This window comes from Melanotaenia boesemani, chromosome 10 (assembly GCF_017639745.1).
Source record: "Melanotaenia boesemani isolate fMelBoe1 chromosome 10, fMelBoe1.pri, whole genome shotgun sequence".
Taxonomy (NCBI): Eukaryota; Metazoa; Chordata; class Actinopteri; order Atheriniformes; family Melanotaeniidae; genus Melanotaenia; species Melanotaenia boesemani.
In genome coordinates this window covers 10,207,710-10,223,108 of record NC_055691.1, presented here as the reverse complement: position 1 = coordinate 10,223,108, position 15,399 = coordinate 10,207,710, and the positions used below count along the sequence as shown (strand labels likewise).

The 15,399-nt window shown below is 41.4% G+C and overlaps 2 protein-coding genes across 3 annotated transcripts in view; both read left to right on the top strand.

Annotated features, from left to right (window-relative positions):
- LOC121647505 (NACHT, LRR and PYD domains-containing protein 12-like) overlaps positions 1-15,399 on the top strand; it is a gene marked incomplete at its 3' end in the record, with an annotated part of 791,953 nt that overhangs the window by 487,516 nt on the left and 289,038 nt on the right. The gene's annotated exons all lie outside the window — the stretch shown is intronic.
- lamb4 (laminin, beta 4) overlaps positions 1-15,399 on the top strand; it is a 64,239-nt gene that overhangs the window by 35,480 nt on the left and 13,360 nt on the right. For both annotated transcript variants that reach the window (XM_041996017.1, XM_041996016.1), the window contains exons 17-24: positions 2,322-2,434; positions 4,615-4,726; positions 5,502-5,679; positions 5,920-6,063; positions 6,154-6,385; positions 7,502-7,659; positions 7,831-8,055; positions 10,757-10,974. In XM_041996017.1, the coding sequence (XP_041851951.1) occupies positions 2,322-2,434; positions 4,615-4,726; positions 5,502-5,679; positions 5,920-6,063; positions 6,154-6,385; positions 7,502-7,659; positions 7,831-8,055; positions 10,757-10,974 (1,380 nt within the window). The remainder of the gene's footprint in view (positions 1-2,321; positions 2,435-4,614; positions 4,727-5,501; positions 5,680-5,919; positions 6,064-6,153; positions 6,386-7,501; positions 7,660-7,830; positions 8,056-10,756; positions 10,975-15,399) is intronic.

Sequence of the window (15,399 nt, the reverse complement as noted above, 5' to 3'; positions counted from 1 at the left end):
ATAAAGATAATAAGCAATCAAATAAGTAAGCATGTGCCATCTATTTAAACACAAAATGAAATGTTACCCAGATACTGCAAACAATTATTGAGAACACTGCTCATGAACTTAAACAGTACAATATAATGGAAATATGCCATCTTGAATCAATTCTCGCCAAATACTGAAAACTCCAATGGTCCCTGAACGCACCATTGGACGTAACTAAAGGAAACTCTGGATTACGAGCGATCAGTGAATGCATCCCTAGCGAGGTTCACACGACGACGATCAATGATCATTTCTGAAGCAATTAAACATGAATTAAACATTCAGAGTGATAGATACGGGGGTAATAAAGAATATTACATCGAAAAAACCCACAAATTGAACAGTTTAGCTAAGTACCAAAACAGATTAGCTTGAACAGAAACTCAACAATACACGATACTTTAGCAATGGACTGTGCAATAAAGAAGGCAAACTTACAGTCTCATGGACGCATAAACAATTCGGAAATGAACATCTGAGTGTCCAAATGACCAGAATCGGACTATGACGGGAGAAGTCACTGTTCTTCCATGGCTGCCACCTGCTGACTAATGAGGCGATGGTCAATCGGAGGAGAGAGACGTTGATTGGTTGAGCAGAATGTAGTGATGCCCCGTGGGGTTATGGGATGCCGATGCATTCAAAGTGTCTCGAAACAAGTAAAACTGAAACCTTGTTAACAACTGGGTCACCTTTCCGAATGACTGGGTTACCTTTTGTAATGAGTGTGTCACCTTTGAGAATCACTGGGTCACCTTTCCGAATGACTGGGTCACCATTTTGAAAGACTGGGTCACCTATCCGTATCACTGGATCACCTTTCCGAATGACTGGGTTACCTTTTGTAATGAGTGTGTCACCTTTGAGAATCACTGGGTCACCTTTCCGAATGACTGGGTCACCATTTTGAAAGACTGGGTCACCTATCCGTATCACTGGATCACCTTTCTGAATGACTGGGTTACCTTTTGTAATTAGTGTGTTACCTTTGTGAATCACTGGGTCACCTTTCCGAATGACTGGGTCACCTCTCCTAATGATTGGGTCACCTTTCTGTATCACTGGAACACCTTTCCTAATGACTGGGTCACCTTTCCGAATGACTGGGTCACCATTCTGAATGACTGGGTTACCTCTCCTAATGATTGGGTCACCTTTCCGAATGACGGGGTCACCTCTCCTAATGACAGGGTCACCTTTCCGTGTCACTGGAACACCTTTCCTAATAACTGGGTCACTTTTCTGGATGACTGGGTCACCTTTCCTAATGGCTGGGTCACCTTTTTGAATGACTGGGTCATCTTTCTTCACTTACACCTAAGGAAGAAGAAAACTTTGTGTGTGCATACTTGTGCCAAACAATGTGGTGAATTGAATTTGAAATTCTTGAAGTCTCTGGGCGGTGGCCTGGTGTTTGGGACCTTTCCACTGGGGTCTCAAACTTACCAACCCAATCCTAAAAGGTGGAGCTTGACAAGCTGCAATCCATTGATTGGTGGAAAGAATCATCACTTCCTGTGTGACTCAGTAATGAGAATAAAACAGGAACAGCCCCAAGTTTAAATATACACTGGATCTTTTTGGTGTTTAAAACCACATGCCAAGAAGACAGAAGACAAGCTGCTGGATGTCCACTGTTCTGCCTTGGTTCTGAGTCCTGTTCTTTTTAATTAGAATTCAAGAAAAAAGTTGCGTTAAGACATCACTCTATTATGTAGCTACCACATCTATTGCCAATCAGCTGATACATCACCTACCAGGTAAGGGAACGGTTGCCTTGGAAACCTAACAGAGATCAGGGTTTACAGAACCAGAACAAGTTGGACCCGTTGGTGGAAACTTAATTGGACTTAATTGTCAAAAACTGACAGACTGATGGACAGAAAGATTGGTGCTTCATCAGCAGTAATAAAGGTGCTGCACCAGTTTAGTGTTGGGGGAGAGAGCTGACTTAAAAAGCTATGACCTATGGTTATGAGATTTAGGTAGTAACTAAAAAAATGCTATCACGTATAGTGGCTGCTCCTTCATACTGAAAAGTCATCTAAGGGGGTTCCAGCATCTGATTAAGAAGCTTCTGTTTTCCTCCCTTCAAACGTTCCTCAAACATAACTAGTTGGAACAAGACCCTAAAGGAGACCCAGGACATGTTTGAGGGATTATACATCCCATCTGGATTGGGAATGCCAATTGAAAACAAAAACAACCAGATTGAGACGAGTATTGTAACATTATATTTGGCTGTTTGGCTTCTCTTCTTGTTTCTAATGCCATCTGATCTGTCTCTTCAGGCTCTTTCTGACTGGCTGGCTACAGTAAACATCATCATGGTGTCATCAGGGGATGGAGGCTGCAGCAGCAGCCCAACAGGAAGTAAAACTCTGACTCTCCCAGGGAACACCAGGTAAGACATCAGCAAACAACCATCTGCTTACCTGAAGACAGGTCACATGACTGTTCTGGTGTGAACACAAGATGTTTCCAGCAGTTTAATCTGCAGATTAACATGTTCTGATCGATGCGCTGAGCCTGTTTACATGACCATCAAAATCAGATATCTGGAAGTAATCAGATTACTGTAATAATCTGATGCTTTTACATGCACTTCTGAAACATATTAGAAAAATCTGTGTCTACATTAGCAGTCCATTATCAGATTTATTTTGGAGGACATGCGTGCGTAGCGACATCACTTCAAAATGTTTTGCCTGTGTTGAACATGGCGGCGCTGTGGTCTTAGCTGCTTAGCTGTTAGCTGCTAATGTGAGAGCTAATGTGATTTTCAACTGTTTTAACTTAACTTTTTCAACTGTTTTAACTTAACTTTGTGTTAATATTCCTATTTATTTACTTTTATTTATTATTACTTTTATTTATCTATTTATTTGGTGATTTTTTTTCCTCCTTTTTTTAACACATTTTTTTAACACATTGCACTTACACAGTGTACTAATCCCCTCATGCAAATACAGCATATACACTAAATAAAATGCACATACAATATGTACATATAACTCCTGAACTGAGTCCATAGTACAGCTGGATTTGCCTTCTGATCCAAGATGGAGCGGGTTTGGTAAGGAAGAGATAAAATAAGATTAAATAATACTACTTCTACTACTACTACTACTACTACTAATAATAATAATAATATTCATAATAATAAAACGTGAGGTCTATTATCTGTGTTGTTGGTTTCCATCTTTTCTCAGATGTTCCTAGTTTCTGCTTTAGTTTGTTCTATGATAAAAAAAAAAATGTTTTCTTTGTTCCTCCACTGCATGATACTGAGGGGTTTGTAATAAGATTGTAATAGTTTTCTTTGCTGTCCCTCCTTTATTTTTATGTCTGTATTTATTATGTTCCTGTTACATTTTCTTTTCCCCAAAATTATTTATTCCCATATTTTTAACATTTTTTTTTACTGACACTTTTTTTTATTCACAGTCATGTTAATGTCTTATTAGTTCCAATCTTAAATTTTCTTCATCTTCTTATTTCTTATTTACATTTCTGCATGCATTTTTGCCTCATTATGTAAATGACATGTCTTGGGGCAGATCTTTGCCTATTGGTCATTCTGCACTGAGCAGGTTACAAGCTGTTAGTGCAGGGAGGACGGGCAGCCGAGCCTGCCTGTCTGGCTCTGCCACCTGTGACCTCAGGAGGGAAATTAAGGTTTTAAGCTGGTAGACCTGCGACAGAAATGGCTGACTTTAACCAGGAGACTGTACAGGATCTTCAAGTTGTTGCTCATTTAGCAGAAAAATCACACAATCACTGATGACTGTTTCCTCTTTGCTGTGGATGAGTATTTGACAGGCTGTTTCAGCTGCACAACTAACAGGCTGAAGGTTCTGGTAAATCTGCCTGTGATGCTCACAGAACGTTGCCTGGATCTTTAAGATGAAAACTTTTCTATTTTTACTGAAGGTCAAAACTAAAACTCGAAGAACCTCCCCCGTACCACCTTCTCCCTTTCTCCTGTTCCCGGAGAAAAACACCCTCCTCCATTCTCAGTCCAGATTGCAGACATTCAAATTTATTTTGAACTTGGCTTAGCAGTTTCATTTAATATGCAAACAAGAAAACCCGAAAGTAAAAGTTTGTAAGGCTTAAACAAAGAGTTAAACTTGAGTTTTTATAGGGTTAAACTTGGGGTTTTATAGGGTTGAGAATAAAAACTGCTATTTTTTTCTCCTTCCTGTCACTGTTGATTTAATGAAATGTTTCTGAAATTGAAAAAGAGGAATTGTTTTCACTGGATGCTCTATGGGGTTAACCCACTTTCAGTGTGTAAATAAAATCAGATTTCTTAGATGGACGGCTTTTGTTGTATTTTGTAACTCACCTGCTGGTATTCAGTTTGGGTTCGAAGAGAGGAGGAGTGTTTAATTTTCAGTCACACCTTCAGAGTTTTGTGTTCTGGAGAGCTCAGCTCAGTTTCAAGTTAATTTTTTGTTTATTTTGTTTGTGTGTTAACTGAATCTGTGGAACCGACAGATCTTTCTGGGAACATCTGCTGTGGTTGTTTACCATTTGTTGTTGTTTTCTGTTGCTTCACTGTTTGACTTGATTTTTCAGAGCTGGCTTTCTCGAGTCTCGGCTGTGTCTGGATGCAGGAGGACAATATTTTGTGGAGATCATCTTTCACAAACAGTCTGGATCTGACAGCTCACACATCCTGGTTGACTCGGTGAGGAAACTTTCATCCATTCATCAAAATGTCAGCACATCCTATAAAGAGATCTGTATAATTTCACAGAAAATGTGACTTCCTGTTTCTTTCCAACTCATTAAAAAGAATCTGCTCAGCAGATGATGTCGAGTTGCTTTAACTTAAATGTTTTCAGATCTGAACTTCAGATCTGTGAATAAAGTAAAAAAAACAATAATTCCCAGCATTTAGTGTTCCCAGCCCAGCAGCAGCAGATTGTTTACCATCCAAGATTACAAACAGTGTTTAAACTAAACTCATCCTGTGGTGGTTAATGAAAAGTAAGCATTTACGAGTAAGTGGTTATAATTAGTTAAGCTGTTTATTAACCATAACTGTCAGTCTGTTGGAGACTCCTTCATCCCCACATGAGAATCTAGGGCAGGGCTACTATATTCAGTCCTACTTCAGTCTGAATTAAGTAGCCCTGATCTAGGGCCTAAACAAAGAGTCCTGGTTGGCAGGTGGTACTGTATGGGTTCTTGGTACTTAGGTACTACTCAGGTTGGGGCTTACTTCTCTGAACAGTTCTGATTGGTCCTGGATGCTTAGTGCCGTCTGAACTCCAGTAATCAAATCTTTGCTGAACTCAGTGTTCTTGAGATTTTAGGTTCTTCCTGGGTCAGAGTTCACAGGTCTGGAGATTTTAGGTTCCTCTGGGGTCAGAGTTCATAGTTCTGGATGTTTTAGGTTCCTCTGGGGTCAGAGTTCATGTTATTGAATTGCATCTTTACTTTTGTCATTGTTTTTTCAGATGGGGCTGGCCAGCATTGAGTCGGTCCAAGACTTTTGCTCCCAGAGTGACCTTGACTCTTTCCACCATTTTGACTGTGTTGGATTGGCTGTTGAACCCGTATCTCCGGAGCCATTATCAGAAATCTGTGAACGTCTAATCAAGAGTTTATCTGCACGAATCCACAATGGAGCCATTCGTACGTCATTCAACTCAAAGCTACGATGTAAACCAAAAAAATCGAAAGTCTGAAAATACCCACCCATTCATTTTAAATGGGTGGTCACTGTAAAGTGAAGATGTCTGGCCAACAGGAGGAATGGGGAATGGGCTTGAATATACCCCTCAGACTGCTCCAAATGATGCGGGGAGGAATATTATCAGTCCAATCATTACATTCACATAGATTTTAGACATTTACTGTCCATTTCTGTCTCAGCTTGCAGGTGTAACGTTGTTGGTTCTGTTGGAACAGTCTGCAGTAAGCTGGGTGGCTTCTGTGCATGTAAACCTAATGTGATTGGACGTTGCTGTGATAACTGTGCACCACTGACTTTTGGATTCGGACCTGAAGGCTGTAAATGTGAGAACGTCTCATTAAAGTGATCATTCAGATAACAATGGCGATCCAACAGAATGAAATTGCCCTTAAATTCTTTCCTGTTGTTTGCAGTGTGTGGGTGTGATCCTCGAGGTTCCGTGTCTGACTTGTGCGATCAGATCCAAGGTCAGTGTGCATGTCGCTCTGAGGTAACGGGCCAGCGCTGTGATCACTGTCGGCCAGGGTACTGGGGATTCCCATTATGTCAGCCATGTGAATGTAACAATCTGTCAGAGACATGCGATGGAGAGACCGGAGAGTGTCTGAACTGCAGGGAACATGCTGCCGGACCAAACTGTGACAGGTCAGGAAGTTTCCACATGTTGTCCAAACACAAAAGGTAGACTGACTTTAACAGGATCTTGTCATCACTATTTAGTGCACCCCTGTGATGAAGCATAAACTGCTTTGGTTTAGTTGATTTGTTCATGTTTTATTGGCGACCAACAACCATTGTGTGTCAGCATTTTTAAACCATCCTTGCAGCCTGAGCAGAGAGATCCAGATTTTCCTCTCCCCTTCTTCCAGTTCCCCCAGGGGAATCCTAAGGTGTTCCCAGGCCAGCCAGAGATATAGTTGCTGGGTCTTGCCTGGGGCCTCTTTCCAGTGGGACATGCTGAAGAAACTACCAGGGAGAAGGCATCCTAACCAAATGCCCAAGGCAGCTCATCTGGCTCCTGGATGTGGAGGACCAGTAGTTCTACTCAGAACTCCTCCTGGATAACGGAGCTTCTCATCCTATCTTTAAAGGAGAGCCTAGCCATCCAGGGCAGGAAACTCATTTTGGCTGCTTGTATTCGCAGTCCCGTTCTTTTGGTCACTACCCACAGCTCATGACCATGAGTGAAGTTAAGAACGTAAATTGACCGATAAATTGAGAGCTTCACCTTTAGGCTCAGCTCTTTCTTCACTATGACAAACCAAGTCCTGCAGATCACATCACAGATCCACCTGTCCGTTTTATCGCTCCATCCTTCCCCCACTCCTGAATAAGACATGGAGTTTCTTGAACTCCTCCACTTGGGACATGATCTCATTCCAAACCCAGGCTCCACTCCACCCCTTTCTAGCTAAGGACCATGGTCTCAGATTTGAAGATGCTGATGCTCATCATCATCATCATTGGCTGCAAATTGCTCCAGTGAGAGATGAGGAACCATATCATCTGCAAAAACCAGCGAACCAATCCCGAGTGCTCTGCTATCATAGAGTTAGAGATGGATGAGTATGAAGAAGTTTAGTTGCCATGGGGACAAAGGTTGTCTTCCAAGTCCCACAGCCTGGGCTTCCTGAAGGGAGGCAGCAACTGTCTTATTTTCTAATTGTGTGATGTGATATTCTACTTATTGACCTTTTTTACAATATTCTCTGCTAAGATCACAAATCTGTTTTTGATGGCTCCCTTGTGCTGCTAATATAGGTGTGTGGAGGGTTATTATGGTAACCCAGTCTCCAGACAACCCTGCCAGCCCTGCCTGTGTCCAGATGTTCTGAGCAGTGGGCGATTCTTTGCCACCTCCTGTCAACAGGATCCACAATCCCTCAGTCTGACCTGTAATTGTCAGGTGGGGCACACAGGTAAGAATCACCTGGTTACTTGTAGCTGAGTTGTGGTGCAGGGTTCGTGTTCCTGTGCGTGACTCTTCATCTGATGGGACCTCAGATAGGTAGATGGATTTCTGATTTCCGCGTTCATAAATCTGATCTGACATGTGAACCCTCTGTTACCCAACACTGGGATCCCCTCAGGTGCACGCTGTGACAGGTGCAGCTCTGGATTCTATGGCAATCTGACATTACCAGGGGCTCGCTGTGAGGTATGTCCCTGCAACGACAACATTGACCCAAACGATCGTGACGCCTGCAACAGTGTGACAGGAGAATGTCTGCGCTGCCTTCACAACACTGGCGGACCACACTGCCAACACTGCAAACCCGGTTACTTTGGCAATGCCCTGCAACAGGGCTGTAAAGGTAAAGTTAGCAGACAAAGTAACACAACCCCAATGCTTCACATTTTATTTGCAATAGAACTTCAACAACATATCAGACATTTTACCATTTGATGGAAAATATGAGGTGATAGTGAGTCTGATGGCAGCAACCTGTCTGTAAAAAGTAGTTCCAGGGTGATGTTCAGCATCATGTAAAATTCCCTTATCTTTTAAAGGTCCCATATTATACACTTTATTCCCAATCTGAGACCATTCATTAATATCTAAATGAAATATTTCCGCCATGGTATGGACAAATCGACCCTCAGTTTGAGTGCAGCGGCTTCTCTTCACCTCCCTCTTTTTAGCAGCTTCAGAAGTGTGCCGTTTATGGTGGGCGGAACCCTGGTGGAGCAGCTCAGCTGTTGGCTCCGCCCATCGCATCGCCCGTCATGAGGTGATTGACAGGTTAGGTCTTAGCGGTTACTAGACGCTGATTACAGCGTAATGAAGGATAAACAAACGCCGGAACACCGGAACCCATTCCTGAAGAAGTTCGAGCAAGAAGACTAACAGTACTGCTCTTACCTCTCCAGCTGTGTCACGGACAGTTGGTATTGAACCTGGCTTCAGCTTCAAACGGTTGGCGAAGCCTGCTTTCCATGCCCCCATGTTGTGGAAACAGTCCTCTTTGAAATGCTGGCCACAGACATGCAAAACCTTTGGAAGTTTTCCGGGTACATTTCCTCCAAAAATAAAATTAATCCACTCAGTCCTCGTGGGTTCAGTGGATGGAAGTAAAAAAACGTTTTCGTGTTCATTTATGCAGCCACAAACAGAACAGTGCTTCTGTCGCTTAGCCATGTCCGCTAACGAGGGTTGCCGAAGAGGGAAAAACACTGGGCGCTAGGTGATTTTTAGAGGGCGGGCTTTGAGAGCCGGTAGACGGGTCCATCGCTCTGTGGGGAGTGGTTATTGTCCCTTATGACGTCATAACGTACACGCTTTCAAACAAGCTCATTTCAGCGCTTACTTCCCTAGAGGTGGAGCAGGGGGGAGAGAGAGCGCCTGAAAGAGTTTCACACTTACGGGTCTCCTACACATGCGGGGGGACCAGTATGACTGTTCCAAAACCATTAAAAAGTGAATTTTGCATAATATGGGACCTTTAACATCTGTCTGGAAACATCTGGGAAGTGAGGAGACCAGTTGCTGGAGTTTTAGGAGAGAAACGTTGTCCCATTCTGGTTTGATGCAGGACTCTAGCTGCTCTACTGTCCTGGACTTTGGTTGCTAGATTTCTGCTTCCATGATGCTCCAGATATTTTGTATTGGTGAAAGGTCTGAACTGCAGGCAGGCCTGTTCAGCAGCCAGACTCTTCTCCTGTGATGCAATGCTGTTGTGATGGATGCAGGCTGTGGTTCAGCATCGTCTTGCTGAAATCTACAAGGCCTTCCCTGAAAGAAACGTTGTCTAGATGGGAACAGATGTGGCTCTAAAACCTCCATGTACTTTTCAGCTTTGGTGGAGATTCACAGTAGATGGTGGGATCTTCAAAGTCTTCATTTTACATTGAGGAACATTTTTCTTAAATTGTTTAACTATTTTTAGACCCAGTTTCTCTCAGATAGGTAAACCTCTGTCCATTTTTCCATGTGAGTGATTCTGACTCTCTGAAATGCTCTTTTTATATATTTTATGTTACTGGTTGCAATTTAACCTAATTAGTTGTCAAATGCTCCTCCAATTTGTTTTTGATTTGTTTAATTTTCCAGCCTTATTTTCCAACATTTATAGATGTGTTGCTGCCATCAGATTTCAAATGAGCTTGTATTTTCCATTTCTTTTCATGTTATAAGATCGTGGTTTATATTTTAGAAAGAGAGAGAGAGAGAGTGAGGGATTTTTGGAATAGATAAATAGATAGATGGATGGATAGTCTTTGTAGGAATTTAAAAATGTAAATGACAGCATCATCTGCATATAAATGGTACTGAGGGGCCGTCCCCACGACACTGAATTGCAGTAAAACCACAAAAGTATTTTAGCAATCCACCCTTTCATCCCCACGAAACCAGGGATTAGCCTCCATGAAACTGATCCATGTCTGAAACCAGGTACCAAGGTGGATGGTTTCAAACCTCTACCATCTGTGGTTTTGTTTTGACAGCATAACTGCACTACTAGAGGATATAATGTCAGTGTGATGAACGTGCATCAAACACAACAACAATAATGGTGTCCGTGACCAACTGTGTTGTTGTGCTGCTCCAGACAGTCTTGGCTTGTGTACAGCTTTAGCACCAAAATGCACTGCTTTTATAACACAGCTTTGTGCTACTGTGCCATCAACAGCAGGAGCAAACAGATATGTCATTGTCTGCATATGCACTTTGTCATGTTCTAGCTCTGGAGTGTTACTCTTTAATTATCGTAGCGCCCCCCCACAGCCTTGTATTAGTACTACAGCGGTTTTGTGTGGAAGGTGAAGCCTTTCTCCTAGTTTTCGCCACTGTTTTCATACCATTTTCACACCTGAACTGGCTTTGGTGCCGTGTGTACCTAGCCTGAGAGTCTTTACACTTATTCAGCAATTTATTCATATATGAACAGATGAGGAATGGTACTAAAATTTAACCTTGTGGTACACCCACTTTACACCTTTAAAGGTTGATATTATACCATTCATTTTAACAGTGTTCTTGACAGTTTTTGTACGTGATTTTTTGTTTTTCTGCAGAATGTTCTTGTGACCGCCGGGGGACCCAGGTGACCCAGTGTCCTCTGGAGAGTCCCTGCTTCTGTGATCAGAGGACGGGACAGTGTCCCTGCCGGAGAGGGGTGATGGGAGAGCTGTGTGATGAGTGTGAGGATGGTTTCTGGAACTTGGACGGGACTTCAGGATGTCAACCCTGCAGCTGTGATCCACTCAACTCTGTCTTTAACATCTGTGACAAGGCAAGAGATCCACATACAATAAGACTGCTTTTAATCTGTCCTGAACTCATACTGCAAAACAGAAGCACAGGAAGTAGAACCGGACTTGGTTTTAGTTTGTTCACGCATGTTATGTTAGTCACACGTATATGTGATTATCATGACTGCCTTGTCTGTTTTAGGTCTGTTTGTGTGGGTCCTCAGAAATGAACGTTGCTTGTTTGGAAGCTACAATATAAATGTAACCATTAGTGGCAGCGTAGGGACCGGTTTCACCAGATGTAAGGTCAGGGGGTCGACATAAAAAATGACAGAAAGGCTTGAAGAAATGTTGTTAACCAACAACGAAATCAACAGTGCATACCACATGACAGTTTCATGGTGATGGACTCATGCTGCCTCCTACTCGGGCCACCGTCTCTTGACTTCTTCTTCATGTCCACAGACGGGCAGTAGTCTATATCTTTGATGTTATCAGATGGCCAGCCAGAGACAAAGTGTGCACTGCAGACCTGATGCCAGGGCATCACCTTCCAGTTTGCATTACCAACTGCACAAATCCAGGCTGGAAATCAGCGAAAACGTTTTCTCATGCCTTGACGATTAGAGCAGTCAAATGCACAAAACTGTCCAGCAACGTTCCAATTTCCTTAGTAAAGATGAACACATAACCTAGTTCACTTAAGAACCACGCTTTCTGCCCTCTGGAAGCAGTTATGCTTATGCATGAGTGACATACAGTGTGCATAAATTAAGAAAAGGGTAAATAGTTGGCAAGAGATTAGTACTGTTTTAGAAGTTGATATGGACACAAACGAAAGTAAATGCAAACAAGTCAGACACCATTATGTCTTTTCATGGAGGAAGATGATGGAGAAATAGAGTGGGGATGGTGCCGAAGGGGTGTTCTACTAAGAATAATATCCCTCAACAATGAGCTAATATTTAAGTTTTACATTTGATGAAAGATGAAGATCTCTTAGTCCTGGTTAAAACTCTAGCAGCAGCGTTTTGGATGAGCTGCAGATGTTTAATGCTCTTTTTAGGAAGTCCTGTTAAAAGATCATTACACACAAAAAAATGTTGGGTTATTTTTTTAACCCAACAGCTGGGTTGAGACTGTTGGGTAGTTTAATTGGGTTGTTTTCATTAAGTTGGGTAATCTAAGAACCCAACTTGCCGGGTTATTGTTGTTGGTAGTTGAGTTATTAGCTGTTGGGTTGAATTTCCCATTATACTGTGTTGGGTCATTTGGGACTACCCAACATGTTGGGTCGATGTTCGCGCATGCGCGACAAACAGTACCGTTACCCCACCGGTTGCAGCCGTTTGGCCAGAGTCCTGGGTGAAGGGAAGGAGAAGCCCGAGAATATCTTACCGGAGCGACACTACTTTACACAGCGAGGTTTGTTACATTTTCACTATTGTTTCATGTATATGAATCATATGTATAAAGTTTATTTTAGTAACCGTGTATATTTGTAATATGAACGTCTGTAGCAGTGATTGTTAGCTCTCGGTCATTTGTAGTTAGCGATGGCTTGTGAGAAACGTTTTTTAACGGTTAGCACGCGCCGCATTAGCCAGCTTGAGTTTGCCAGAGATGTAACTTCAGTGGAAGGGGTTTCATCAAAGTTTGTGAAGGAATGGGTTGAAAGAGCTTGAGTTGTTTGTTGCTTTGTCCCTGTAGAGATATTTACCTACTTTCATTTCTCATCATAGGTCGGAATAAACATGGTTGAATACTTGGACCAGGCAAAAACATCAAGATCCTGCCCCTATGTCCTCCTGCTGGACAGCGGGACGCAGTATTCCCAAGCGTTCTCTGTTATCTCGGGGAGGACAAAACACCCCTTTTTTTCTGGAGATATTGTGTTTAGATAGTATAGTTTTTTTGTTCTGAAAAGATTAAGTACCTGTTCCCCTGTTTTTAGATAGAAATTACTTAGTGTTATGATAAGATATATGTGTATTACAATTTAAGATATTTATAAGAAAATATCCAATGTTTTAAAATATTTAATGTTAATAAGTTTGTGGTATTTATTGTGTTAAGTATTCACTGTTCTCTATTTTAATAGAAAATTTTGTTGCTTAAAATATTTTGTGGACTCTAAAGTTTAATAAAAAAAAAATTGAATTTTTTGTGTCAATATATTTAATCAATATATAATGACCATAATATTTAATTATATTGATTAGAAATTGGCAACCCAAATGATTGGGTAGAAAGAACCCAGCAGTAAAGTCAAATTGACCCTATGGTTGGGTTATTAGAACAACCCAACTGTTGGTTTAGGGAAACCAACCCAACTTGTTGGGTCAAAATAACCCAGCATGTGTTCTGTCCAATATTTAACCAGTGTTGGGTTAAAAAATAACCCATTTTGGGTTGTTTTTAACCCAACATTTTTTAGTGTGTACAGTAATCCAGCCTGCTGGAGATGAATGCATGGATGAGTTTCTCTTTCTGGGAGACTAAATTTTTAATTCTGTTGATGTTTCTGAGCTGGTAAAAAGCTTCTTAGCTTTGATGTGGCTGCTGAAAGTCAGGTCTGAGTCTATCAACACTTTAAGGTTACAAACTTGGTCGGTGATTTTAAGAGCCAGAGTCTCCAGGTGTTTGCCAATGCTGACCCTCTTCTCTTTGCTACCAAACAGAATAATCTCCATTTTGTCTTCATTTAATTGGAGAAAATTCTCCCTCATCCAGGTGTTTATTTGCTCCAGACACTGACACAATAAGTCTATTGGACTGCAGTCATCTGGTGACAGAGACACATAAAGTTGTGTATCATCTGCATAACTTTGATAATTAATGCTATAGTTCTGTAATATTTGACCCAGAGGGAGCATATACAAGTTGAACAGAAGAGGTCCAAGGACTGTCCCCTGGGGGACTCCACAAGTCATGGCCACTCGCTCAAATTCATGGCTGCTGATTGTAACAAAATAATTCCTGAACCAGTTAAGGACCGCTCCAGAAAGTCCAACCCAGTTTTCCAGCCTGTGCAACAGGATTTTGTGATCTAAAGTGTCAAACGCAGCACTGAGATCCAACAGAACCAGGACTGATACTTGACCAGAATCAGTATTCAACCTCATGTCATTTAACACCAGAGCTGTTTCAGTGCTGTGATGAGGTCAGAAGCCGGACTGAAATTTATCAAGATTTCCACTTTCATTTAAAAAGTCATTAAGCTGGTGAAATACAACTTTCTCAATAATCTTGGAAATAAAAGAGAGGTTAGAGACAGGTCTATAGGTGTTCATTATAGAGACTTCTAGAGTCCTTTTCTTTAGGAGTGGCTTAATAGCAGCTATCTTTAGTGACTTGGGAAAAATGCCTGATGCCAGTGAGCTGTTAACTATCAGTAGGAGATCACTTTCTACTGAGGTAAAAACTGTTTTTAAAAAGTCAGATGGTATTATGTCCAGAGTGCATGTTGTTGATTTCAAATGCCAAACTGTTTCTTGTAGGACTTTTATATTCACCATTTTAAATTGTGACATGACATCAGAATTATTTCCAGGTTTTAGACACAGACTAATTTTCTTGTGTGACTGTGTGGAATTAATATTTTGCCTAATTGTTTTAATTTTTTGGCTAAAAAAGTTTGCAAATTGGTTGCATTTCTCAGTGGAAAGGAGCTCTGGGCTTATCTGTTTAGGAGGATTTGTAAGTTTTTCAATCATAGCAAACAGAGAGCGAGAATTGTTGACATTCCTGTTACTCATTTCAGATAAATGCAGCTCTCTGGCCTTGCACAGCTCATTGCTATAGTTACGCAGGCTTTGTTTGTACAGCTCATAGTGAATTTAAAGTTTATTTTTCCACCATTTCCGCTCAGTTTTTCTGCATTCTCTTTTTAGGCTGTTAACCACAGTGGTGTTTCTCCATGGTGTTTCTGTTTGCTCAAAGTGCTCTTGATTCTTATCGATGCAACAGCATCCATTACATTCAAGACTTTCAGATTGAAATGATCCAGGAGTCCATCAACTGACTCTGCACTGGTTGTTGGTAATATAGCTATGGCCTCCACAAACTTAGCACTTGTTCTTTCATTAATGTACCTCTTCCTAACCGAGGAGCAGGTTGGTTGGACATTCTGAGTGATCAGTAAATCAAACAAAATACAAAAATGGTCAAACAAGGCCAAGTCAGTGACCACAACAGAAGAAATATCAACACCCTTTGAAATAACCAGGTCCAGAATGTGACCTTGAATGTGGGTCGGTTCTTTTACATGTTGCCACAAACCAAACATCCAATATGGAAGCAAATTCCTTGACATTACCATCCGTCATGTTATCTATGTCAATGTTAAAATCCCCAGTTAAGATGAAATGGTTAAAATCAGTAAAGATAACCGACAATAATTCAGAAAATTCATCAATAAAATTTACACAGTGTCCTGGACGTCTGTAGATGATTAGAAATAGGAT